The 27,872-nt window shown below is 39.8% G+C and overlaps 1 protein-coding gene across 1 annotated transcript in view; it reads right to left on the bottom strand.

The window, feature by feature from the left end:
• The window catches only part of PATJ (PATJ crumbs cell polarity complex component), a 416,491-nt gene that overhangs the window by 151,196 nt on the left and 237,423 nt on the right, over window positions 1–27,872 (bottom strand). The window contains exon 28 of the mRNA XM_030812925.1: window positions 14,779–14,975. Within this exon, the coding sequence (XP_030668785.1) occupies window positions 14,779–14,975 (197 nt within the window). The remainder of the gene's footprint in view (window positions 1–14,778; window positions 14,976–27,872) is intronic.

The following is a 27,872-nucleotide window of genomic DNA, read 5'->3' as shown; positions in this document are numbered from 1 at the left end:
AGAGATGGGATACTTAATTATAACATTAACCTAGCAGAAATAGAATTAGGGTTAATCCAGGGAAAATTCAGCAAAAGTAAATGAATTCAAATCCTTTTGTTATACTATACAAATTTTCACTTTCGAGATCTTTAATGAGATTTGTTTCAATAAAATTAATTATTCAAAAATATCATGAAGTGATAGGTTTTCAACTACTGTTAATTTTTTATAGTTCAACTAACATGAATAGAAATTTATACTGGGCTGAACACAGTGGCTCACGCCTGTACTCCTAGCACTTTGGGAGGCCGAGGCGGGTGGATCGCCTGAGCTCAGGAGTTCGAGACCAGCCTGGGAAACATGGTGAAACCCTGCCTCTACTAAAAATAGAAAAAATTAGCGGGGCGTGGCAGCGTGCACCTGTAATCCCAGCTACTTGGGAGGCAGAGACAGGAGAATTGCTTGAACCTGGGAGATGGAGGTTGCAGACAGCCAAGATTGCGCCATTGCACTCCAGCCTGGGGCGACCGAGCGAGACTGCGTCTCAAAAAACAAACAAACAAAAAAACAAAAAAAAAAAGAAAAGAAATTTATACTGAAGAGCAGCTCAATTAAATCTATTTAAAAAACCCTGCCAAATTGGAAGTAAAAGTTAATTAACTTAAGCTGGGAATGGAAATATTAATTATATAAAAATTAAAGTTTAGCTCAAGTAACAGATTTGCCTGAGGTGTGAATATCATGTCATAATATATTATACCTAACAATACCCCACCTACAATTTTATTAAAGCAGAAGGATTGATTATGAAAAGTGACAAATTATTATTAAAGAATTGAGTTGAATTCATGTAATTTGAATTGGTGATAATTAAATCTGAGAGTCCTTCTCCGTAATTTACTTTTTTTTTTAAGAGGCAGGGTCTCGTTCTGTTGTCCAGGCTGGAGTGCAGTGGCACAATCATAGCTCACTGTAGCCTAGAAGCCTCTAACTCCCAGGTTCAAGGAATCCTCCCACCTCAGCCTCCCAAGTAGCTAGGACTACAGGTGTGTGCCACCACGCCTGGCTAATTTTTTTGGTAGAGACAAGGTCTTGCTATCTTGCCCAGGGTGGTCCTGAACTCTTGGGATCAGGCAATCCTCTCATCTCAGCCTCTCAAAGTGCTGAGGTTACAGGTATGAGCCACTGTGCCTGGCCCAACTTTTTTCTTTAATAAACTCTTTTACTGAATGTAACACACAGACACACACACACACACACACAAAAACCAAATCATAAGTACTTACAACAATGAATATTTTTAGAGGTTAACTTTTAATCTAATAATTCCACTTCTTTTTTTTTTTTTTTTGAGACGGAGTCTCGCTCTGTCGCCCAAGCTGGAGTGCAGTGGCGCAATCTCGGCTCACTGCAAGCTCCGCCTCCCGGGTTCACGCCATTCTCCTGCCTCAGCCTCTCCGAGTAGCTGGGACTACAGGCGCCCGCCACCACGCCCGGCTAATTTTTTGTATTTTTAGTAGAGACGGGGTTTCACCGTGGTCTCCATCTCCTGACCTCGTGATCTGCCCGCCTCGGCCTCCCAAAGTGCTGGGATTACAAGCGTGAGCCACCGCGCCCGGCCCCACTTCTAAGAATTTATCCTAGGCTGGGCGCCTGTAATCCTAGCACTTTGGGAAGCCAAGGTGGGTGGATCACTTGAGGTCAGGAGTTTGAGACCAGCCTGGCCACTCAGGAAGCTAAGGCACAAGAATAGCTTGAACCCAGGAGGTGGAGGCTGCAGTAGCTGAGATCACGCCACTGCCCTCCAGCCTGAGTGACAGGTGAAACTATGTCTCAAAAAAAAAAAAAAAAAATCCTAAAAAATTAAAAAACCTAGTCATCCCTCTCATGGCTATTCTTTTAAAAGAGAAAAAGTGAAAAAAACTACGTATTAACCAACAAACGATTATACTAATAATCGTATATCAATAAATGGAAAACTGCAGTATTAAACGGAGGTAGGGGAGGATGATACAGATGTAGATGCATTGTTATAGAAAGAAAACACTACATGCAGAGTGAAGAAAATAACAAATTTCATGCAACCTATTTGCCACATTATTTTCATTTATGTAAAAGTTTCTGTGTGGGTTTAAAGAAAGTTCTGTGAGTATCTCTACTAAATGTCAGCAATGACCATATCGCTGGTGGGATTTAAGGTGATTTTCAGTTTGTTTTTCTATATTGACATTTTATAACTATAATAGTACCATTTAATAAATGCTTACAACATAGAAGGCACACACACATACATGTGCACACATGCCTAATACATTACTTGTCTCACTCAAACCAGTAGAGAACTGCATGGTTACATCATTATATAGATGGAGAAATTGAGGCACAGTGAGTTTAAGAAATTTGACCAACATAACACATCTAGAATCAGAATTTATAGCCAAAATATCTTGCAGTTTAAAAGCTTATTAATTAAAAAACATTCCCTAAGGGTATTTACTTGGGGTGAAAAAAAGCCATAGTATAAGTAACTCATTTTTAGTCCTATGAAATCAGAATTCCAATTTATAGGGCTCACGAAGTAGAAACCCCAGACCAAGAAATATTCCAATAAAAGTATAACAGATATATTGAATATTCACCCATTTATTCACTTAACAATCATTGCATAAGTGATGAGGATACAGGAATTTTCATTACCATTGTCATCATAGCTGCCATGTATTAAACACTTGTGTTCTAGGTACCAGATTCTCTGAAAGTCACTTTGTAGAAATGACTTTATTTAGTCAGATACGGTTGCTGCCCTCAAGGATCTGGTACTCTGTAAGTAACATGGTTTTGGAAACAAATAATTGCATTGCCATATGATGTGTGTAGGCATAAAACAAGAAGCAATTGTCTCATCTTGGAGTTGGGTAGTTTGCTCTTAAGAAGGAGTAGACAGATGTTTAGACAGAAGCTTAGCAGGCACACGGGAAGTGAGTGGCAAGAGGACTCCATGACTGGGGAAAAGCATATGAAAGGCACGCAGGTGTGAAACTCAAGGTCTCTCTGTAGGAACCACAGGTACTTTTACGGTGTAGCTTTTGGGGTGGGGAGGAGAGAAGTAGACTGACAGAGATAATAGAGGTAGTTTCTTCTTTCCAAAAATCTTGGGCACTGGCCCCCATGAAGAAGATGCCCACTTTCCAAACCACTGCTCCCACTTTGCAGATGGGAGAACCAAAGGGAGGAAAGGAGTACCAGGCTAGGGATGGGACAGGGCAGATGCCTGAAACTCAGGGGAAACACAATTTCACAATAATGAAAAAAGACTTCTGAATAAATTATCACATTAATTTTTTCCTTGGAAAAGACAAAATAGTGTACAACAAGCAGCCACTTCTTAATACCTTGGGCAAAGGAGCAGGTTTCAAGGAATCAGTTTAATGGAAATTGCAGTGCTGAAATAAGATCTTCCACAGTTGCAATTTAATCTATTTCTTGTGAAGTATAATGTTTCCAAAGGATCACATTCATATAAAAGGCTTAAAGATGAGAGATTTATTTTCTCTCAAACAAAACTAATTAAATTGAAATACATTCTAAAGGCAGCATAATAGTAATATGCAGCTCACATCTGTCTAAATTTGTTATATTGGGAAAAAGAGTAAGATATCCTTTTGAATTCTAAACTCTGACATGTTTTTGAAAAATACTGACTTCGAGAAAATAGAGAAATATGTTTCTGTGTTGTTCTAATTTTGAATACTCCTGTGGAAGCTGTTTCACTTGACCAAATGAAGTAGGTGACTATAGCTAATTTCCCATTAGCTGCATGGCAAAGGAAAGAATAAATGAATGAAGGCACAGTATAATCCACCTCTTGTATTACAGAGGAATCACGGTTTCCTAGGACATTGAGATATTACAGCCTAACTCTATCAATGGTACTGTTAGCCACCTAAGCAGACAGGACTCAGGTGACCAATGACTGGGAATTTATTCTTCCAAGAACATTGATATATGCTACCAGTCAAGACTTTCCCTAAACTAGTAATGCTTAATATTTGCTCCTTTTCATAAAAACAGCTGATCTAATTAGAACCCCACCTCAATTCTCTCTGTTGCTAGAAATCTTTTCTCTTGCCTTCAAGATATTTCACTTGTCCCTTGTATAGACATGGTCAAAAACCCATTCAGTCATCAAAGGACTCATCACTCCCTAACTGTGCTCCCTTCCAACTCCAGTTTCTCTCTTTCTTTTTTTTTTCTCGAGACGGAGTTTCACTCTTGTTTCCAGGCTAGAGTGCAGTGGCATGATCTTGGCTCACTGCAACCTCTGCCTCCCGGGTTCAAGCGATTCTCCTGCCTCAGCCTCCCAAGTAGCTGGGATTATAGGCGTGCACTGCCACACCTGGCTAATTTTTTTGTATTTCCGGTAGAGACGGGGTTTCACTATGTTGGCCAGGCTGGCCTCGAACTCCTGACCTCAAATGATCCACCCGCCTCAGCCTCCCAAAGTGCTGGGATTACAGGTGTGAGCCACTGCACCCTGCTCTCTTTTTCTTTCTTTTAAACAGTACTCTTGTTCATGAATCAGTCCTGTAGGGGCAGGATTACATCATATACAGTTGATAGCTTTTAAAGTATAACTCATCCAGAGTCCAGTACTGCCACACTGCCCATCATGACAGAGAAGGTTGGTGTTCCTGTAATTGTGTAATGACGACGTTGAGACTCACAAACTCAGTGACTTACAAAGGGGTTCTAGGTAAGGAGGTGGCAGAGCCAGAATCCAAGCTCAAGCCTCCTGATCTCAAAGCCTATAGGTAGGTTCAGGGCCTCTGGAATGGGTAACAAGAAGATGGAACTTGGTGCCATGGGACTCCTTCTACCTCTGTAATACTCATCCTAATCACCCGCATCCCCAGCTTCCCTGCCACCGTTAAAACAACGAAACAAAACCCAGCACCCAATTCTCATTCATTATTTTTTTACAGTGGTAAAGAAAGAGAAAAACCCAACTCAAGTGTCAACTTTAAAAACTCTGGGCTGGGCACGGTGGCTGTCACCTGTAATCCCAGCATGTTGGGAGGCCGAGGCAGGAGGATCACCTGAGGTCAGGAGTTCGAGACAAGCCTGGCCAATATGGTGAAACCCTGTCTCTACTAAAAATACAAAAATTAGCCAGGCATGATGGCAGGCGCCTGTAATCCCAGCTACTCGGGAGGCTGAGGCAGGAGAATCACTTGAACCTGGGAGGCAGAGGTTGCAGTGAGCTGCGATCACACCACTGCACTCCAGACTGGGTGACAGAGCAAGACTCCACCTAAAAAAAAAACCCAAAAAACAACAAAAACAAAAACCACAACTCTGCCTCACCTCAGCACAGTACTACTTTCTTCCTTAACTGTATATGTATATGTGTGAAAAACTTTCTCTAATGACAAAACTTTCACCTATCAGGTTGCCTGAGGTCTTATAATATCCAGTATTTGCTAGCTTTTGGGATGGAAGGAGTGGAACGGCCTCTCTTATGTACTGGGTTTTTTTGTTTTGTTTTGTTTTGTTTTGTTTTTTTGAGATAGAGTCTCACTCTGTCACCCAGGCTGGAGTGCAATGGTGTGATCTCAGCTCACTGTAACCTCCACCTCCTAGGTTCAAATGATTCTTGTGCCTCAGCCCCCCCGAGTAGCTGAGATTACAGCTGTGTACCACCATTTTTGGCTAATTTTTGTATTTTTAGTAGAGATGGGTTTCACCATGTTGGCCAGGCTGGTCTTGAACTCCTGACCTCAGGTGATCTGCCTGCCTCAGCCTCCCAAGGTGCTGGGATTACAGGTGTGAGCCACTGTGCCCAGCCTCTCTTATATACTGTTAGTGGGGCAGAAAATATACAAATGGGGAGTAAAATACAAAAGGCTAATATAAGAAAGCTTCTATCAATACTAAGAGCATATTTTTCCAGGCTGCATTTTAGTACAGTCACTACAATATCCATAGGACATGAAGGAAGTTGGGAAAGCGCTGGACAAAGGAGGAAATGGAGGCCCAGAGAGCACTCCCAATAGGTTATGGAAGACATGGGGGAAAACCGCAGAAAGAAGAGTCGAGAGAGGCACTGCTGAAACTTACTCCTTCCGTAAATTTCTTCCCCAGCATACATTCTTGTCGCTATTTTTTTTTTTTAACAGATTTCTTCAGTAATCTGCTTCTTCAATCATCATTTTTACTTTCTATTTTCATGGCACTTTCCATAATTTTAAGATAATTTGGCTCACTGGAGAGACCACACATAAAGCTTTTGTGCAAGCAATAATGAGGACTGCAGTAATAAAAAATAAACGATTGTCATTCCTCCAAGACAAGAATATGGATTTTTGGCCTCAATATTTCAGTGGCATAAGGAAGTATGACTAAATAATTTAACTCTTCCCCTAACAAGCCACAGTCGGAAACAAAAATGGCAGAAATAGAGCTCAAAGACTTCATGGCAGGAAACAGAAAAGAATGAGGCCAACCGATACGAACTAGGTTTTACATAATAGTTTCTGCAACTGGAAAATAAAACTCTAACTCTATGAAGGAACTGAAGGGTAAAGGTCTTTAATTACGAAGTTCAGACAAGCTCTTCTAGTGCAAGAACAAGCTCAAAAAATAAATTTTCTTCTTCTTTGGTTCTTAAGTGATGAATATAATTTCACTAACTATATTCTACTTTTAATTAATTCAAAGTGGCATTAAATTTTTAGAAGACAGGCTGGGCACAGTGGCTCACATCTGTAATTCCAGCCCTTTGGGAGGTTGAGGTGGGAAGACTGCTTGAGCCCAGGAGTTGGAGATCAGCCTGGGCGATACAGAAAGACTTTGACTCTACAACAAATAAAATAAAAATTAGCTGGGCTAGGCACAGTGGCTCACGCCTGTAATCCCAGCACTTTGGGAGGCGGAGGCAGGCAGATCACTTAAGGTCAGGAGTTCAAGACCAGCCTGGCCAACATGGTGAAACCCCATCTCTACTAAAAATACAAAAAAAAAAATTAGCCAGGCCTGATGGTGCATGCCTATAATCTCAGTTCATCGAGAGGCTGAGGCAGAAGAATAGCTTGAATTTAGGAGGTGGAGGTTGCAGTGAGCCGAGATCACGCTGCTGTACTCCAGCCCGGGTGACAGCGTGAGATTCTGTCTCAAAAAGAAAAAAAAAAAAAAAAAAAAAGCTGGGCACAGTGGCATGCACCTATAGTCCTAGCTACTCAGGAGGCTGAGGAGGGAGGATCACTTGAGCCCAGGAGTTTCAAGTTATAGTGAGCTATGATCATTCTATTGCATCCCCAGCCTGGTGACAGAGCGAGACCCTGTCTTTTTTTAAAAAAAAAACCAAAACCACACACACAAAAAACCAAGAAGATAAGAATAGCATGGAATTGTATTGTGAGAAACTATCTTGGGTGTTTTAAACTAGTACTGGATAAATTGCATTAATCCGTATCTACCAAAACTATTAATACAAAACAGTAATGAATTCACTGATTACCTTCTAGAATCATTATTAATCCAGAACTCAAATAACTTAAAAACATAGCCTACTACCAGGCAAATAGTTAAGCACTCAATGTTAGCTCAATTCCCTATTCAGCACCCTAACCTCACTCTCAATTTCTTTTAATGAGCAAGTCTTTTGTAACTGAAACTGAGTATAACACAATTGATTACTTAGGGAACATGATTAGCAAGACACAGATAGTTATTGGTTACAATGCTGTAATGACCAGAGGACTGCACTTAGTGTGTGAGGCTGACCACTCAGCGAGCACCACAGTCCTCTGGCGACTTTTAGAGTTGTGAACCGGGTTGCAGATCATCTTACGAGTAACAAAATGAGGTGACTTTGGCTCTGCATATGGGAAGGTCATATTCAGGCCTTGCTTACAATATGTATTTGTGTCAGGTTTAATCACGCATTTCTTAATAGCTTTGAGATACAATATTGACATACAGCAAATCACATACTATTAGTGAATAGTATTTAGTATTAGTGAAACCATAGCTACAATCGAACAGCAAATACTATTAGTGAATAGTATTTAGTATTAGTGAAACCATAGCTACAATCGAACACTTGATCAATTCATTTTTACACTTTTAGCTATTTAGAACCTATCTCTGGCCAGGCGCAGTGGCTCACCCCTGTAATCCCAGCACTTTGGGAGGCCAAGGCGGGCAGATCACTTGAGGTCAGGAGTTCCAGACTAGTCTGGCCAACATAGTGACACCCCATCTCCACTAAAATACAAAAATTAGCCGGGCGTGGCGGTATGCACCTGTAATCCCAGGTACTCGGGAGGCTGAGGCAAAAGAATCACTTGAACCTAGGAAGCAGAGGTTGCTGTGAGCCAAGATTGTGCCACTGTACTCCAGCCTGGGTGATAGAGCAAGACTCCATCTCAAAAAAAAAAAAAGAAAGAAAAGAAAAAAAAGAACCTATCTCTATGAATAAAGCTACAGGAAAAGTTATTTTCTTGCAATTTTTAATTCTTTGTTCTTCTTTCTGTTCCTCAAACTACTGTTTCTATAATGGGATATTTTATTACATGAGGTCTCTGAGGGCATAGTTATTTCATTAAGAAACACACTTCATAAGATTGCATCCATGTATGGTAATCTAAAAGAGCCAGTCTAGGTGACAGAAGCTTCTGACTATATAAGTAATCTTATCCATGCATATTCAGAAGCTAGTGATTTATTAACTACTCTACTGTACTTCCAAACACATCTAAGTTTTCCAAAAGATTTCAAAAACAATTCACTGGCAGCAAGCAGAGAGTCAGGGATAAACTGCTGAGACAGTGGAACTGGCAAGGGCTCCTGGCAGGAGTTTTGCATGAAGCAGCTGCACATATACCTGGGCCAGTCATTTAACTTTTATGGTTTCGGTTTTTTCTCTTATAAAATAAATATTACTGGACACTGAGATTTGAGATTACCTGTAGCTCTATGTCTTTATCCCTGACAAATATGGGACACATTCATGCTTTTGATTTTTCATGATTCTTAAGTATCATTTTATACATATGCAAAATGACAGGATTTTACTTGGGTTATCCTTCAGGTAAACGATACAAAGGGAATGTACTGCATACTTCTTCTATCTCAAAAGGCTTGGGAACCAGACAAAACACAGCTCAATACACTAGCCCAATCAATTGTGCACTTCTTGTGCCACCCACTTTGTTCCTTCTGGCTGCTTCTGGAACCTGACAAATCACTCCAATTCCCTGCACAGCACCATCAACTCTTTTTTCCCACATTTGCACTGAAGGGAAGATTATAAATGAATTCTATATTCATATGACAGCCCCATGCACAGGCCTGTGCATTTTCCAGGACTAATTGCTTTGGGAAAGCCAATACTCTAGCGTAAGTCTCATTCCAGTCCACATGGTGATTATATGTTAATGCCTTTTGAAATTAATTTAGTAACCTTCTTACTAGCATGGAAGTAAAGGGCAAAGAAGCTGAGATTTAATCATATTGTCTTTTAGGGCCTTAATGTAAAATTTCTTTTGTATGTGAACCAAGCCATTGATCGACAGAATTTGCTGAATGCTCTTCCACTGTAATGGTGCAATCCCGCAGCAACAAAACTGCTAGCAAATGTCACACCAAAAGTGTGTCATGGACAGGGCTCTCAAAGAGAAGCTGAGTTTCTGGCTTCAAAGAAGCCACAATGTATGCTCGACCTCTCTTTTTGCTATTTTCTATAAATTAGCCTCATCTAACGGTCTGAAGGAATTAAGATCAAGTATAAATAAAGGGAGGCTGTGAGCAAAGCCATACCCTAGAGGCAAAACAATAATGATAAATAATATGTGCAAATAATGAAGTTATAAAAATAATCAAGACACTGAGCATTTTACTTCAATTGAGGGAGAGACGATAAAAATAAACACAGCGTCAGGGGGTAAAGCAACCACTCATGATTTGCTCTCAGAAACCCAATAGGTATAATCTAAAAGCCCACTTGCAAATGCTTCCCATATGATGCAGTATACTTCTACAATCTACTACACTGCAATATCCAAAGAACAGCTATTATAACACTGGCTTTAGCTTTCTTGGTACTCATCATTAAATCAATTTCCTATACTTAGCTCAAAAGCACATTGGATTTGATATTATAGTATATACAAATTCTTCACATATCATAGAGTAATAATTGAAAATTTTTCTGAGCTATAAAAAGAAATCAGGGAAATGGTTCTCACATGAATTTAATTCTCTATCATCTCTGACCTAAAGCCCAATGAGAAGATGGGTTATAAATGCTTAAGAATCCTGTATATGGGCTGGGCATGGTGGCTCACCCCTGTAATCCCAGCACTTTGGGAGGCTGAGGCAGGTGGATCACCTGAGGTCAGGAGTTCGAGACCAGCCTGACCAACATAGTGAAACCCCGTCTCTACCAAATACAAAAAATTAGCCAGGTGTGGTGGCATGCACCTGTAATCCCAGCTACTTGGGAGGCTGAGGCAGGAGAATTGCTTGAACCTGGGAGGTGGAGGTTGCAGTGAGCCAAGATGGCGCCATCGCACTCCAGCCTGGGCAACAAGAGCGAAACTCTGTCTTGGGAAAAAAAAAAAAAAGAATCCTGTATATGCATTTTTCCATTCTCCCAGCTCTTCAGGATATTGCATGGAGCCATCAAGGAATAAAAAGATGACTTCCCTATGGGACAGAGTTTCAGAGACAAAGGCATTAATATAAATGAATAAAAAGAACTGAGCTATACAACTCTGAAAAAAAATTACGAATAAAATCAAAATCATCTGAAATGTATTAAGGTATTTCTATGTGCCAGATACTCTTATTAATTCCCACACTACCCTCTGAGGTTGATGCTGTACAATCACTAGACTGGAAGCTCTGTGAGGGCAGGTATTATGTATTTTGTTCACCAATAGAGAATCTACACTTCGTTCATACAGCACCTGCTATATGACAGATGCACAGTAAGATATTTGCTGAATGAATTAATTTCTCCATTTGAAAAAGGAGGTAGCTGAGGCTTAGAGAAGATAAATAATTAGCCAAAGATACATGATGCCAGAATCTATATTCCAACATATTTTTATTCGTTATCATTTTTTTTAAACTAGAGAATCTTTGTGGAGTGATGGGGAGTTAAGTTATTGGTATGTTTAATCTTTTTGTTCGTTCCATCTCTGAATGAAGATGAAGTTGCTGAATTGCAATAAAAGGGCCAAATTCCGAAAGTCAAAGGAAAGCATAGGAAGAGTCCAATAAAGCAAAATGTTCTTATTTTTTATCCAGCAGAGTTCTTCCAGACTCTAGCTTAGCAAACAGATACCGGAAGTTTCTAAGGGAGTGGAAGTCTGTTTTAATTAACAGTTAACTATTCACCATGCTGTGCTATTGTGATATAATCAGAAATATATATTTGTTCTCTGCTTGCAGTTTCTGGCACAGAGCTCCTAAAGCCGTTGTAATTTCCTGAGCAACAGGGGTGCTAGGTGCTAGGTACATCTCTTGTTTTAATATTTGGTCTCTGATCTGGGTTCCTGACACAGAGCTCCTAATCCCTTGGAATTCCTTGGGTGACAAGAGTGTCTTTTGTTCTAATGAGGCAACTCTTGGTGGGTTCTTGAATGGGAGATGATTGCCAGAAGGACGAAACCATGGCTAAAATCTTGGAATGTTCAGTTCCGACCCTCAGGGAGAATGAGGTAATAATTGCTCATGCCTACATGATGAAGCCTTAATAAAAACCCCTGAACTATGGGGTTTGTAGAGCTCTCGGCTTGCTGAACATGTGGACCTGTCTGGTGGGTAGCATGCCCAGACAGGGCATGGAAACTCTGCCCTCCCCTTCACTTACACCTCAACCTTTATATCTGTCTCTTCATCTGGCTGTTCACCTGTATCTTCGTAACTTCCCTTATGACTAAATATAAGTAAATTGTTTTACTGACTTCTGTGAGCCACTCTAGCAAATGAATCAAACCTGAGTTAGTGGTTCATGGGCACTCCCAATTAACGGCTGGTTGGTCAGAAGTTCAGGTCATGACCTGGGATTGCAAATGGCCTCTGAAATGGTGGGAGACAGTGTTGTGGGACTGAGCCCTTAACTTGTGGGACTGATGCTGTCTCCAGGTACCTAGTGTCAGAATTGAATTGAATCATAGGATACTCAGTTGGTGTCAGCTGAAGAATTGCTTAGTATGTGGGGGACAATCTTCACACATTTGATGTCAGTTGATGTTCTGCTGTCTAAGAGAAGGAAAACTCTTTACCTCTTACATACATTATGCTGAGCAACTTCGGAAATACAACCAATAACCAAAAGAATCGAGACAAGTTACAGTAGGTCTTCCAAGTCCAGTGCTTGCTGCCACATACATAGTGCTGAATTTTGTGTTTGACCTGTAAAACACTCTCATTACTCTGCAGCCACAGCTCATTTGTTATCAGTGTCTAATAAAATGTCAGACAGAGAAATAAAATACCCATGCTCCTGTTAGTCTGGATATCACAGGACATTCCATCTTGAGTCTTAATAAGGTAGAAAGAATGGAACAAGAATCTTCATATTCCAAATTATAGCCTTTGGAGTGTTTCCATATACCAAGCAAGACAGGAAATCTCTGTCTAGATATGTATAACACAACAGAGTGACTTAATATACATGATTCCCTGAAGACTAAAGCATCAAAAATCAGGAATCTCCTGAATCTAAACAAACTGGGTTGGTTAAAGAAGTCCCATGGGACCAGGCCTGGTGGCTCATGCCTGTAATCCCAGCACTTTGGGAGGCCGAGGCGGGTGGATCACCTGAGGTCGGGAGTTCGAGACCAGCCTGACCAACATGGAGAAACCCTGTCTCTACTAAAAATACAAAAATTAGCCCGGCGTGGTGGCACACGCCTGTAATCCTGGCTACTCGGGAGGCTGAGGCAGGAGAATCTCTTGAACTTAGGAGGCGGAGGTTGCGGTAAACCAAGATCGTGCTATTGTACTCCAGCCTGGGCAACAAGAGCGAAACTCCGTCTCAAAAAAAAAAAAAAGTCCCATGGGGAGAATAGTATAACTTAATGGCTGTAACACGGGTCTTGGAGTCTGGCAAGCCTGAGTTCTTATCCACACTTACTCACTTAGTTCTGCAATATTAGGTATATTATTATCCAGTTTCTAATCCATAAAATGGAGATAATAATAGTTGTTACCATAAAGGGTTCTTAAGAATACTGAATACAAATATGTACAATGCATACGCACAGTGCTAGTAATAACTGAGTACATTGGCTCTAACTTTCATCATTTTTACTACCACCATCACTTTTGTCTCATCTCTGAGGAAGTCTCTAAACATAAGCCAAAGGAAACAAACTGAGGCAATGAATAATATTGGTTACATAAGGTCATCTTTGACTTTATTTATGTAATGATTATGCTAGTCAGTGTTACGACCCAATGTGGGTCCCATTCATGATGCTATATTATAAAAGAACAAGAAAAGAAAAGTAATCCTGGAAGCGACTTCTTTGCAGAAACAGGTTTTAAGTGGGGAGAAGCAACCAGGGTTTGGAAGAAAGAGTTGATGGTGATAGTCTTCCTGTTGCACCTGGCCAGCTGTGACAGTAGTTATTATTAGGCAAGTAAAATTATGGATGACTGTAAATTCTATTCTGAGTCAGAGTCTGAGGAGGAAATCGTAAAATGCAAAATCAGTAAGCCTTCATTTCAAGTAAGCAGTCTAACACTCAGTGTCTCCATGATTTAGCTCCCCTAAACGTTCTAAAGTTGGAACATTTTATCAAATAGGCCTTAAAGCACAATGGTTTACAAAGAGCTACAAGTCAAACTGCCTGCCATTGAATCCTAACACTATCATTTAGTTTGTGATCTCACCAGTAAAAGAGGTTGTTGTGTTTGGTACCAGGTATATTTTAGCTGTTATTGTCATCATCATCATCATCATTATTGCAGTTCCCATTTTGTAGTATAAATATCTTTTCACATCTGTTTTCTTCTTCTAGACTGTGAGCTATACTAATGAAGGAACTGGATGTATTCATCTCTTTTTCTGTTTCTGGTCCTAATAGACACTCAAAAGTGTTAGCTGAAAGAATGAGTGAATGAACAACCAAATGAGTATCAAACTAAGATAAGCTCAGAACAGATACCTTAAATTTAAGTGTAGAAGAATAAGAATAACCTTTTCAGATTATTAATGAAAATATCTGGAGTAATTAAAAGAGGATCAGTCATCTTCTTAGCTTCTCTTTTGTCTATTCTATTCCTAAAGAAAAAACCTATGTAGCCTTAACCCATATCCTGAACTTCACAGACATTATTATTTTTGAGAAGCTCACAGGCTCTTGTAGGCTCTAACATCTTCCCCACTTCCCCCTGAAAAACTGAAGAACAACAACAGTTACATGTATGATTAATTTAAAACCCAAAGAGAATTTTGATAAATACTATCAAAATTAGGTTAATATACAAATTAATTTTGAATATTTAAAAATTGATATTAAAAACAAAGGTTTTAATATGTTTCCATGATATTTTACTGAAGAGCTTCTAAAATATTCTGTGAAATTAGTTTTTACTTAAGCAGCAAATAACATTTGCAAGCAACAGTTTGATTTCTGTTCTTGCTTTGAAAAATGATTTTAAGTAGTTGAAGCAAATATAATTTGACATCATTCTTCCCCTTCACCTCATTTTCCTATACAACATCCACTGCACCCATCGACTTCGCCAAAAGATAAGTCAAAAACATATGCTTCTCACCTCTAAGAGTTCATCTCCAATACGCATTCGTCCATCTGTGGCAGCAGGTCCTTCCGGGTTAATTCCCACCACAAATATGCTCATGCGTGATCGGTCTTTATTACCAGCAAGGCTGAGTCCAAGTCCATTCTTATCTTTTTCAAGTTCAATAATGTGCAGTTCTCCAGGCAGATCTGCATATCTTTGTCTGATTTTTTCTATGAAAAGAATTTTTAAAAAATTAAATAGAGTAGCTTGATCTGTATTATTGAGATGTCAGCATTTCCCCATCCTTACTGTGATTTCTCAACTATGATACCTTTTTTGTTATTTAAGAGACAGAGTCTTGCTATATTGCGCAGACTGGAGTGCTGCAGTGGCTATTCACAGGTGTGACTATAGCACACTACAGCCTCCAACTCCTGGGCTCAAGTGATCCCCCTGCCTCAGCCTCCCAAGTAGCTGGAACTACTAGTATATGGCACTGTGCCAAGCTCTATAATAGTTCATTTTTGAGAATGAAGGTACTTAAGGTCATGCATGGCGTTAGATGTAGGTTACAGTTAAAAATTATCTTATTTCCTCCTAAGAGGTTTAACTCACCCATAAGACCTTCTGATTGTTCAGGTTCACACTGGCCTAGACTTTCTGTGGACTCTTTTCTTACCTAAGTCAATCAACACAAAGTGGTAGAAACCATGGTCCGCTTCCTATCTGCCCCAACCCACCCGCACTAAAAAGGAAAGCGAAAATATTAACTGAGCACCAGATTTAAGGCAAGCAAACTATTTGGTCTTAGAGATTTAATGCTGAACAAAACAATCATGGTTTCTACTCTTAGGACTTATGGTCCAGTAGGAAAGAAAATCAACAATTCTAAATAATTACATTAATATATATTAATACAAAGGGTACCAAATAACACTGGGTTATGGGAGCAAAAGCAAGAGGAATTCAGGGTGTTGGTTTAGCTGTCATATTTGAATTCATTCCACAAATCTACCATTTACTCAATATCAAATAATGAATACATTGTTTTATCTCTATGAGGTTCCGCTTCTTCATCTGTAAATTGTTACTATCCATTTCATGGATGTTGAGAAAATTAAATAACATACATGTTGAAGGGCTTAGCGGCTCATAGTTCATAGGTGTTCTATACTTCTCTTATTCCATCTTCTGTCTCACTTTGCTACCTCTACGTTAGGGTCAAAAGGACCTGTTTTAGGAGATGGCTGGCTATGTCTCACTTGTGTTGGTTCTGTGCAGCAAAACCACACTGACAAGTCAGTGTGAGGATGGTACTGCTTTAAGCCTGTGCTGTGCCTCACAGAGCACAAGGTCAGGCCAGGTGTGCCACCACACTCAAAGGCTTCATGCTTACTACCATGGCTGGAAGCAATCATCTCATCAGCTTTTAAATAACAAATTAGTAGATTGTGACCCTCTTGGAACTCTAAATGCTCATTCTAATGCTTCACTTATATTACATTTGCTGTCCTTAGGAGGGAACCTTGCAAATTAAAAGCTCAAGTCAAATCATTTGTCTTAAGGTAGAGTGGGAAAGAAGACAGCCCAGGCCACTCTATCGCTTTACCAGACTTAACAAACACTGCTTTATAAGTGAGTAGATGATAAATTTAAACTTGTAAAAATGACTTTATGCATAAATTTATAATAAAAGAATAAGGCACAAGGGGGGCTTATTTTAGAATGAAAATAAATCTGCTTTACAAGAATTTTGAAGAGAATCTTAAAGAACTCTCACTGAACAAAGCTTGTTACTAATAATAATGAACACATTTAGCAAAATACAGTAAAATGAAGGACTTGCAAGATCACAAAACTGTTAACTATATAGGAAAAGAGTTAAGTCATATTAACATTGAAGTGAATAAAAACAAGGCATTTTTGCCGGTCGGCAACCAAGAACAAGATGCTGTGTGGGGACTTGAATGAATAGAGACACGTAAGACATGCATTACCGTAAAGATGCTCACACAGCATAATAGGAGAAATAAAGTTAACACAACAAATATTCAACAACTGCAATTACTTTTAAAATTCCCAACCATTACGACTGTTGGTCACTGAATAAATACTAACTTATTAGTTAATTAGATCAGTCAATAAAACTAAATTAATTATGCTACCAATAATTGCTTTCATTTTATTTTATTTTATTTTTTGAGACGAAGTCTTGCTCTGTCACCCAGGCTGGAGAGCAGTGGTGCGATCTTGGGTCAGGGCAACCTCCATCTCCCAGGTTCAAGCGATTCTTGTGCCTCAGCCTCCTGAGTAGCCGGGATCACAGGAGTGCGCCACCACACCCAGCTAATTTTTTGATTTTTTGTAGAGACGGGGTTTCGCCATGCAGCCCAGGCTGGTCTCAAACTCCTGATTTCAGGTGATCCACCCGCCTCTGCCTCTTACAGTGCTGGGATTACAGGTGTGGGCCACCATGCCTGGCCCCAGTAATTGCTTTTAGAATTCCAAGAATGGATATGGCTAGAAAAGATTTTTTGGAATTAGCAAAATTTAAGCAGAGTCTTGAGTAAGGTACGGAATTTGATTATGTGAAGAAGAATCTTGGTGGGTGAAATGGCAACAGGAAAACGCAGTTGGGATGGGGAGGAGAACATGGGTAGCTGTTGGCTGCAAACTGGAAATTCTTTGGACTAGTGGGTGGGTGATCAGAAATAAGACTGAAAGGTTAATTGATAGGCTGTTTACAGCAATAATATTCTATTTTAGGGGTTCTGCAGAGGTGCCATAGAGTCCCCCAGGGATGGGGGGTTGAGAGGAGGCTCCATTTAAGACCTTTTCTCCCAGAGTCAACCAGAGCACTTATGCTCTCATCTGCTTTGTTTATTGGACTTATAGGGTAAGACGGCTAAGAAATGATATCACAGCTAAGAAAACAACATGAAACACCAATTTTAACATACCTCTCTCAGAAAGTAATAAGGCATCTTTTTTTCTAAAAAAAAAGATGTTGATAACTTTAACAAGACAATACACTCAAAATAGTAGATATAAGAGAACTCTACAACTGACAGACACAAAATGCACATTTTTTGCAACTCACACACAGAACAAGTACAGAAACAGACTGCATATTGGGCCATAAAAGAAACTTCAATAGCTCTTAAAGACTCAATATTACACAGGCTGTGTTCTTGAAATATAGTGCAATAAAACAAAAAAATTATAAATTAATAATAAAAAGATAACTTTAAAAACCTCAGGTGTTTAGAAATAAATTAATATTAGTAAAAAACCCAAGATCTTAAACAGAAAATTAAGAAATACAGTTTCACAATTGAATAAAAATTATAATTTTAGATGTCAAACTTGAGAGACACAGCTAAAGAAGAACTTAGAAGGCAATTTTAAAATTTTGAAGAATTTACCAGAGAACAAGAAAAGTTAAAAAAAAAAGCATTATAACTAAGAAATTGGAAAAATACATAGCAAATGCAAAGAAATAAGAAGACAGAAAATAGCAAAGATAAAGGCATCTACTAATGAATGAATATAGAACCATCACCAACAAACAAAACAAAATAAAAATGCATTCTGAAGTTCAGTGAAATTAAAACCTACTTCTTAGAAAACATTAATAAGATAGGCTCTTTAAAAATTTAACGAGAAAAAATAGGTGATGAAAATAAATTACAAAGCTAGATACAGTAGCTCATGCTTATAATCCCAGCATTTTGGGAGGACTGCTTGAGCCCAGGAGTTTGAGACAAGCCTGGGCAACATAGCGAGACCCCGTTTGCACAAAAAATTTAAAAAGTTAGCCCAGCATAGCGGCACACACCTATAATTTTGGTTGCTCTGGAAGTTGAGGCGGGAGGATCATTAAGTCCAGGCGTTCAAGGCTACACTGAGCCATGACTGTACTACTGCACTTTAGCCTGGGCTACAGAGTAAGACCCTCATCTCTAAAAATAAATAAATAAAAATAAATTACAGAACTAAAAAATAACTGCAGACAGGTTTTTTAAATAAAATTATGGACCGTACATCAATACAAACTATAAGTTGGTACATTTTAAAATCTATATGATGTAGATACATTTCTCAAAAAAATTAAAACACAATATTTAGTGCAAGAATAAATGTAAAACTGTAATGAACTACGAGCTATTAAAGACACTGAAATGAAGCTGGGCATGGTGTTTCCTGCCTGTGATCCCGTCACTTTGGAAGGCTGAAGCATCACACATTCTTGTGGCAGAATAGAAAGGGTAAGGGTTAGGGTCACAATTAAGTTCAAACACAAGCTGAGGCACTTAACATCTCTGATTCCTTGGACCAATTACTAAACCACTATGAACCCAGATTTCTTATGTAAAATGGGGTTGTTACCTTAAAAGTGGATGTTCCCTAAAAATGCCTGGGAGATAGGAGTCCAAATAATGTTAGGGGAAACAAAATCTCATTATGATATAGTTACGTTGAGTTTTAAAAAGTTAGTCTTAAGTTGGTGACCAAGCTGCTCTTTTCTATTTAACTTTTTGTTTGTTTTAAGAAAAATGGAGCCTTAAGGAACAAAGAAGTTTTCCCCATGATGGCATGAAGAAAAGCCACACAGCCCTCTGGTGGGAACCATTAGAGGAAGAGACTAACATTGTTCTCCCCTGAGTCTCTTCTTGGAGTCAGGGAGAAGGTCCTGGAACATCTGCAGGTGCAGAGAAATGCCACCGCTGGATCAAGTGTTTGTCCTGTGATATGGAGGCCACTGAAACAGCTTTACAATTGTGTGCTAGTCAAGTGTAGAATCAAAACCCTTTCTGTAGTTTCTGTTTGAGAAAATAAGAAATTTCCGGAGATGGATGGTCGTACAATGTGAATGTATTTAACACTGAACAATACACTTAAAGATGGTAAAATAGTAAATGTTGTTATGTATATTTTACCACAATTTAAAAAAGACCCCTATCAGTGGCTTAAAAGACCCTCAAAAAATTGGTTCCCTTACCAATATCCCACTGAGGGACTAAGTTATAGATTTATTATTCTGACTTTTGAAACCAGCAGCTTCTTTTTTTTTTGAGTCAGTGTCTTGCTCTGTCACCAGGCTGGAGTACAGTGGCACGATCTCGGTTCACTGCAACCTCCGCCTTCCGGGTTCAAGAGATTCTCCTGCCTCAGCTTCCCGAGTAGCTGGGACTATAGGCATGCGCCACCATGCCCAGCTAACTTTTGTAGTTTTAGTAGAGATGGGGTTTCACCACGTTGGCCAAGATGATCTCGATCTCTTGACCTTGTGATCCGCCCGCGTCGGCCTCCCAAAGTGCTGGGATTATAGGCGTGAGCCACCATGCCTGGCCAAAACCAGCAGCTATATTTTTCTAGTCAATGCTTTTTTGTGACCCTACTATAATCCTACTTATTCAATGAATTACTATGAATTGAATCCAAATTCAGGCCAGGCTTGTGATACAAAGGGAATACAATACTGAATTTGTTTTCAAGGACCTCAAAATCTATCACTGGAGACAAGCACGCATATGACTAGTTATAATTCAGAGAGATAAGAGCATTGAGAAAAATACCAGCAGCTGAAGTTACCCACTTATTTTAGTGTGTTGTCAGGAAAAACAACTAATATCTGCAAACTATACTGAATAGTATAGATGTTCTAGCCAATTCTCAACCCACTGGTCAGCTACACTTTCTACTGTATCATGCCAAGGCCTCGTTTTGGTTGACATTTCCAATAATCCTGCATCTATCTTGTTCTGACTTTATTTACCTAAATGCTAACAGATGAGTTATTCAGGTTTCCTTAATTTCTTTTTATTGTTTTTTGTTTTGTGGGAGAATGAAATAAGCTCAACAGAATAAAGCTCAGCAAAAAAATCCCAACCCTGAAACATTAAAGAATTGGGTATACTTAGGCCGAGTGCAGTGGCTCATGCCCGTAATCCCAGCACTTTGGGAAGCTGAGGCGGGCAGATCACTAGCAAGGTCAGGGGTTCGAGACCAGCCTGGCCAATATAGTGAAACCCTGTCTCTACCAAAAATACAAAAATTAGATGGCATCGTGACACATGCCTGTAATCCCAGCTAATCGGGAGGCTAAGGCAGGAGAATCACTTGAACCCAGGAGGGGGAGGTTGCAGTGAGCCGAGATTGCAGCTCTGCACTCCAGCCTGGTGACAGAGCAAGACTCTGCCTCAAAAAAAAAAAAAAAAAAAAAAAAAAAAAAAAAAAAAATTGAGCATATTTCATAGTTATACAATTTTATTAATAATTTTTGGGGGCCAGGTGCATAATCCCAGCATTTTGGAAGGCAGAAAGATTGCTTAAGGGCAGGAATTCAAGACTAGCCTGGGCAATATAGCAAGACTCCATCTCTACAAAAAATTAAAACATCAGCCAGGTATGAGGGTGGACACCTGTAGTCCCAGCTACTTGGGAGGCGGAGGTGGGAAGACTGCTTGAGCCCAGGAGGTTGAGGCTGCACTGAGCCACAATCACGCCACTGCACTCCAGCCTGGGTGACAGAGCAAGACCCTGTCTCTAGTTTTGTCCATCTGTTTTCATGGTCCTAGCTGAAAAGTGTCTTTTAAGATTGCTTATTTCCTTCGACTTCCCTCCCCTAGAATATAAACTCCATGAGCTCCTTGTCCGCCCGACTCTCTGCAGTCTTCTGTACCCACAACAGTGTCTGGCATATATTAGATAGTCCATCTAAACCTACTGAAAACAGAAATGAGTGATTTTGAAGATCCTCTTCAATTGCTAGGACACTGTTCTGACACTGCCCCAAACCATGCTATATAAAAGTGCTTGGAAATCTAAAAGCTTTAGACATATACAATATTTTCCTCAAAGACAATTATCCCTTCAGTTAAAAGAAGTAAAACAGTTTCCTCTTTAGAGCTGTATTCAAAATTCAAATCCATTAGTACTACTAGAAAAACAAATTACTATGTGCACATTATCTTTTAAAACCCACTTTATCAAGCTGAAGAAACTTGATAAGCAAAAAGATTTATAGGTAGTCATTTTTTTCAGTGCCTCATAAAAACAGAAAGCATAATAATAAGAGAATAAAAGTGCCAAATACTCTGTAACACATATACTTCCGTTGAATTTTTATTAACATTTTCAGGCCTCAGAATTTGGGTTATCCTACGACTTTTATTTAGACTCATAGTTAGATGGAGTTTAAAAGATGACAGGTACAGCCCTTCAGATACATTAATTGCTATGTTTTCACCATATCATAAAATCAGAGACTTTTAATTCAGGTGAAATGAACTAAGAAATCATGGACCTTCTCTTACAGTCACTCCCCTTACTTTCAGACTCCATTTGATAAAGAAATAAGACCAAAGAATGAAAATCTCATATAAGGTTAGGAAGCTAATTTACGGGTAGAAACTGCAGACTAAAGAGGTAAAGAGTATTCTTTTATCAGGTTGGTGCAAAAGTAATTGTGATTTTTGCCAATAAAAGTAATGAAAAAAACCACAATGACTTGCACCAACTTAATACTTGAAGCCAATGAAGTTATCCCTTAAAATTAAGAAACAGAAAAAACAAAGAACCCATCCTTTGTTGCCACACAAAAACACACACCACACACACGTAAATTATGTCAGTACTAGCTTTTGGCAACAAAATATGAAAAGTGTTAAAAAGTCTTCTAGCATATAGTTCAATTTCTTTCTCTAACAAGCCATGTATAAAATTCTCCAATATCATTTTAAAGGAAAGATAAAATGACTTCGAATTTCTCCCTCAGTTTTAAGAAGCTATCGTCAGAATCCTCACGTGGTGATAATACCTCCTTATATGAAAGAAACATTTCACAGTTCACTGTGTCATCGATTCTTCCCCACACCTTCGTAAACGCCTCCATTTGCAGATGAATTGACTGACACTCGCCTCCATTTGCAGATGAATTGACTGACACTCGGAGAACTGAGGTGACCTGGCCAATGTCAGGGTCAGTTCTGCTGAATCCAAGTGCTGTGACCTGTTCCTCACACCACAGCTATCTCTTCAACTGGTAGACATTTTAGGTAGTAAGTTCCCTTCAGAGCTGAAACAATGGTTCCCAGGCCTATCTCCTTCGATTATTTGTCAGGCTTAGATTTATTGCTATTGTCAGGATTCAGAACACAATACCCTAAAATGTAGCACCTTAGCAGACTGAGTATTTTACACTGAAGGAAACTGAGAAAACCACAGAAGCAGGATTATGTGTTCTGACCTTCTCTTACCCCCTTCTCCTGAAGTGGGCCACAGAAACTAGAAAGCCCCCTGCCCCCACTTCCCAGAAGCAGGCCACAAAACCTAAGAAGGTCACTCTCTGACCTCCCTCCCTTCTCCCCTGCAGATGTGTATGTGACAGGTGTCCTGCCCTATACTCAGAGGAAGGGAATAGCATACAGAGATGCACAAGAATCGCAACAAGGCTGAGTGCGGTGGCTCACGCCCGATACCCCAGCACTCTGGGAGGCCAAGGCGGGTGGATCACCTGAGGAGGTGTTTGAGACCAGCCTGGCCAACATGGTGAAACCCTGTCTCTACTAAAAATACAAAATTAGCTGGATGTGGTGGCACATGCCTGTAGTCCCAGCTACTCGGGAGGCTGAGGCAGGAGAATCGCTTGAACCTGGGAGGCGGAGGTTGCATTGAGCCGAGATTGTGTCACTGCACTCCAGCCTGGGCGACAGAGTGAGAGTCCGTCTCAAAAAAAAAAAAAAAAAAAAAAGAATCACAACAAATAGGCTTTCCTGAGTTCCCCCAACTTTCATGCCGCTAGATCATACCCTTTTGTCCTCCAGTCATACTTCTGCAGGACTGTCCATAAAAACACAGTTTTCCCTGGGTCTTTGGGCCTTTCTTTCTGAAGCCTCCTGGGTTGTATAAAATTTTTGATAAACAAATTTGTTATGTTTTTCTCCTGTTAATCTGCTTTTTGTTACAAGGGTCTCAGCCATGAACCTTGCAATGGGTGAGGAAAAAATAATACTTTCTCCCCCATACTACCTAAAACATCACCCTTGGCGCTTATAAAACAGAACCATGACTGGGCCCCACAAGCTGAGATTCTGAGCCAGGTTGTCTGGGGTAAGGTTTAGGAATCTTTGTAACAAGGTGCTCAGGTGCTTCTCATGGGCAACTAGGTTCGTAACCTACAGATGAATCTCTCATGCAGTGCAGTCATTTCTTTCCAGGAAAAACATGTTGATGATGACAGTCAACAAAAGTTCACAGAGACCAAATTTAAGGCAGCCTTTAAATAGGCCCTTCACAAGACTAATCTAACATGGACACTATCTCTTTCTCCACAGTCAGGCTTCAGGATTAAATAAAAGGTTTATTTTGATTGTGTAATAGATTTCCCTTCCTCTCAGCCTCCTAGGCTGCCTCCCTCCATCCATAATCTCTGGGGTTTCCTATAATCTCTGTGACGATTGCTTCTCTTTAGTCAGTACAACAAAAGCTGAACCTAGAATTTCAAGGGGAGAGGGAAAACTGATTTGGTTTGTGAAACTGACTTGGTTTTTCATTTTTAAAAAATCAAGACACTGCAATGCCAGTTTAGTTTTTAATTCAAAACTTGAGAGAAATGGTAGCGCTCCTCCTGTGCATGGCTGAGTCAGCACAAACTGTTGTGCAGTATCAGACATGTGGCTCCACTGCGGGTAACCCCGCATGGCCTGGCATTTGCTCTAAGGGCTGCTGGGAGTCGTTGCCACAGCAACCAATGGGGTGAGAAAAGGATAAGTGGAAAGAAAATGTATAGAGAATGGTTTTCTTAAAATTTACTAATTTCAATTTCACTGAAAATACATGATTTTAAAGAGGTGGAGTAAAGAGTATTCTTTTACTTGAAGCCAATGAAGTTCTCTCTTAAAATTAAGAAACAAAAAAACCAAAGAACCCATACTGTTTACTATATGAAAATGCACACCACACACACACACATACACACACACACAAATTATATAAGTACTAGCTTTTGGCAACAAAATACCAAAAGTGTTATAATAATCTAGAATCTTACCACATCTGGTATTTCTGGGAAATATTTGTAAAAACAACAGCCATCTTTATCTAGACTTTTGCTGATTTTTTTTTTTTTTTTTTTTTTTTTTGAGACAGGCTCTCATTCTTTTGAGCAGGCTGGAGTTCAGTGGCACAATCATGGCTCACTACAGCCCCAGCCTCCCGGGTTCAAGCAATCCTCCAGCCTCAGCCTCCTGAACAGCTGGGACTACAGGCATGTGCCTTTATGCTCAGCTGTTTTCACTGACTTTTCATGGGATTCAGTACACACTACCCCACAATATGGCATCTTGGCATTTGAGAAAACAGCAGAAGCAGGAAGGTAACTCTCACTCCTCCCACCCCTTCTCCCCTGAAGCAGGTCAAAAAACCTAAAAAGGATTTCTTGATCTTCCCCCGAAGCAGGTGATAAGACCTTCATTACAGAGGTGCCCTGCCTACACCCAGAGGAAGGGAGCATCCTTATCTCTGAAGATACAGGGACACAGAGAAGAATCTGAGCAACAGACTTTAGTAAGTTCCTCCTAGTTTATTACCATTAGATCATGCCTCCTTTGTCCAATCCTACCTCTCTATGGCTATTTACTTCTTTGGTTTAAACCTAGCATAAAAACCACACAGGTTTGTTTCCTTGGGACTTCATTTCCTTATGAAGCCTCCTGTGTATATTAAATAAATGTTTATGCTTTTCTTTTGTTTATTTGTCTTTTTTTTTTCTTTTGAGACAGTCTCTGTCGCCAGGCTGGAGTGCAGTGGCATGATCTCGGCTCACTGCAATCTCCGCCTCCCGAGTTCAAGCCACTATCCTGCCTCAGCCTCCTGAGTAGCTGGGATTACAGGCACACGCCACCACATCCAGCTAATTTTTGTATTTTTAGTAGAGACAGAGTTTTACCATGTTGGCCAGGATGGTCTCAATCTCCTGACCTCGTGATCCGCCCACCTTGGCCTCCCAAAGTGCTGGGATTACAGGCCTGAGCCACCACGCCTGGCCTAATCTGTCTTTTGTTGTTATAAAGGCCTCAGCCATTAACCTAAGATGGGAAGGAAAGATACTTCTCTTCCCCTCCACTTACGCAGTGTGTTAGTCAAGTGGCTGTAGTTCTTTTTTCAAATAACCTAGATGGCCTCCCATTTCTAAATAAAAATCAGAGATGAGTAGATAAGTAAACTACTTCTTTTGGCACCAGGCTTTATTCAAGTATCCCTGAATGAACATCAGACTAGAATAATTAGAGACAGGACAGTCTCTTGATGCAGCTGAACACTCATGCTTGTTTTAAACATGGATTTTCTAGCCCCAGGACAATGTTATCTGAAGAAAGGAATCCCAAGTTGCTCATAATTCTCTATCAAAGCATCAATGCCTTTTTCTTGTCCAAGAAAGCCAATAACATTTCTCCATTGTTGTCACAGAATGTTTTCCTATCATCACAGGATATTAGATGTTGCTAAGTAACAGAGCCTTTCTCCCAAGAAAGAAACTTAATTCAAGTCACTGCCCAGTATTTTAATAGCAAATGTTCAACACACTGGAATAATGACTCAATGCAATTTCAGAAACATTTAGTTACCTGGTCTGTTTCCAAATAACGAAGAATAATATAATACAGAGAAAACATTTTAAAACACTCTTCTATACATTAAATATAACAATTCCACTTAAAAAAATCAGATACAATAAACATCTCAATCTAATTTTTCTTATGCACTAACCAACTTCTAGTTCTCTGAGTTAGTACTTTCAGATTTGAGAAGTAAAAATATATAAAAGAAACTGTAACTTATCAGAAGAAACAGCATAGGCTGGGCGCAGTGGCTCATGCCTGTAATCCCAGCACTTTGGGAGGCCGAGGCAGGCGATCACCTGAGGTAGGGAGTTCGAGACCAGCCTGACCAACACAGAGAAACTCCGTCTCTACTAAAAATACAAAATTAGCTGGGTGTGGTGGCACATGCCTTTAATCCCAGCTACTTGGAGGACTGAGGCAGAAGAATCGCTTGAACCTAGGAGACGGAGGTTGCAGTGAGCCAAGATCGCGCCATTGCACTCCAGCCTAGGCAACAAGAGCGAAAAACTCTGTCCAAAAAAAAGAAAGAAGAAAGAAAGGAAGGAGGGAAGGAGGGAGGGAGGGAGGAAGGAAGGAAGGAAGGAGGGAAGGGAAGATAAGAAAATGAATGTCCAAACAAACAGAGAAAATGTCTCTTCCTGTAAGAGATAAACAACATTAACCATGAACAAATAGAGAAAATAAGAAAATGATGACTTTCAGAGAAGAGAGAAGAAATAGTGAATCAGAGGAGGCACAAAGTGACTTCTGGGTACTAGTAATGTTTTATTTCATTACCTGGAAGGTGGTTACATGGGAATATGTTCTTTGTGAAAATACAGCAAACTATAGTACAGTTTTCTGTTTGTATGTATTTCAATCAACTTATTTTTATTAAAAAAATTTTTTTTAAGTTTTTTTTTTTTTGTTCTTACTATGTTGTCCAGGCTAGAGTACAGTGGCTATTCACAGAGGCCCCATCATAGCGTACTAAGCCTCAAACTCCTGGCCTCAGGGATCCTCCTGCCTCAGCCCCCTGCACAGCTGTGGGACTACAGGTGTTCACCACAGCACCCAACTAATAAATTTCTTTTTTAAAAAGAGATGTAAGATACTGTAATGCCAGCCAGCACAGTGGATCACACCTGTAATCAGTGTTTTGGTTGAATCTGGGAGAAAAGGTCTTAAGTGGAGCACCCCCCTCAACCCCTCATCCCTGGGGGGACTCTAGGACACCTCTACAAAACACCTAAATTGGAATATTATTGCTATAAACAACCTATCAATTAACCTTTTTAATCTTCTTTTTAAAATTCTACTATTATTTCCTTTTTCTTACACTGGGAAAGATGAATTAACCTTTTAAACCTTCCACCTTCTTTCTTATCACCTACCCACTAATCCAAAAAATTTCCAGTTTGGGCTGGGCACAGTGGCTCACGCCTGTAATCCCAGTACTTTGGGAGGCTGAGGTGGGCCAATTACTTGAGGCTAGGAGTTCGAGATCAGCCTGGCCAACAT

This window comes from Nomascus leucogenys, chromosome 5 (genome assembly GCF_006542625.1).
Source record: "Nomascus leucogenys isolate Asia chromosome 5, Asia_NLE_v1, whole genome shotgun sequence".
In the NCBI taxonomy this organism is placed as follows: domain Eukaryota; kingdom Metazoa; phylum Chordata; class Mammalia; order Primates; family Hylobatidae; genus Nomascus; species Nomascus leucogenys.
This window is presented reverse-complemented; position numbering and strand designations above follow the sequence as displayed.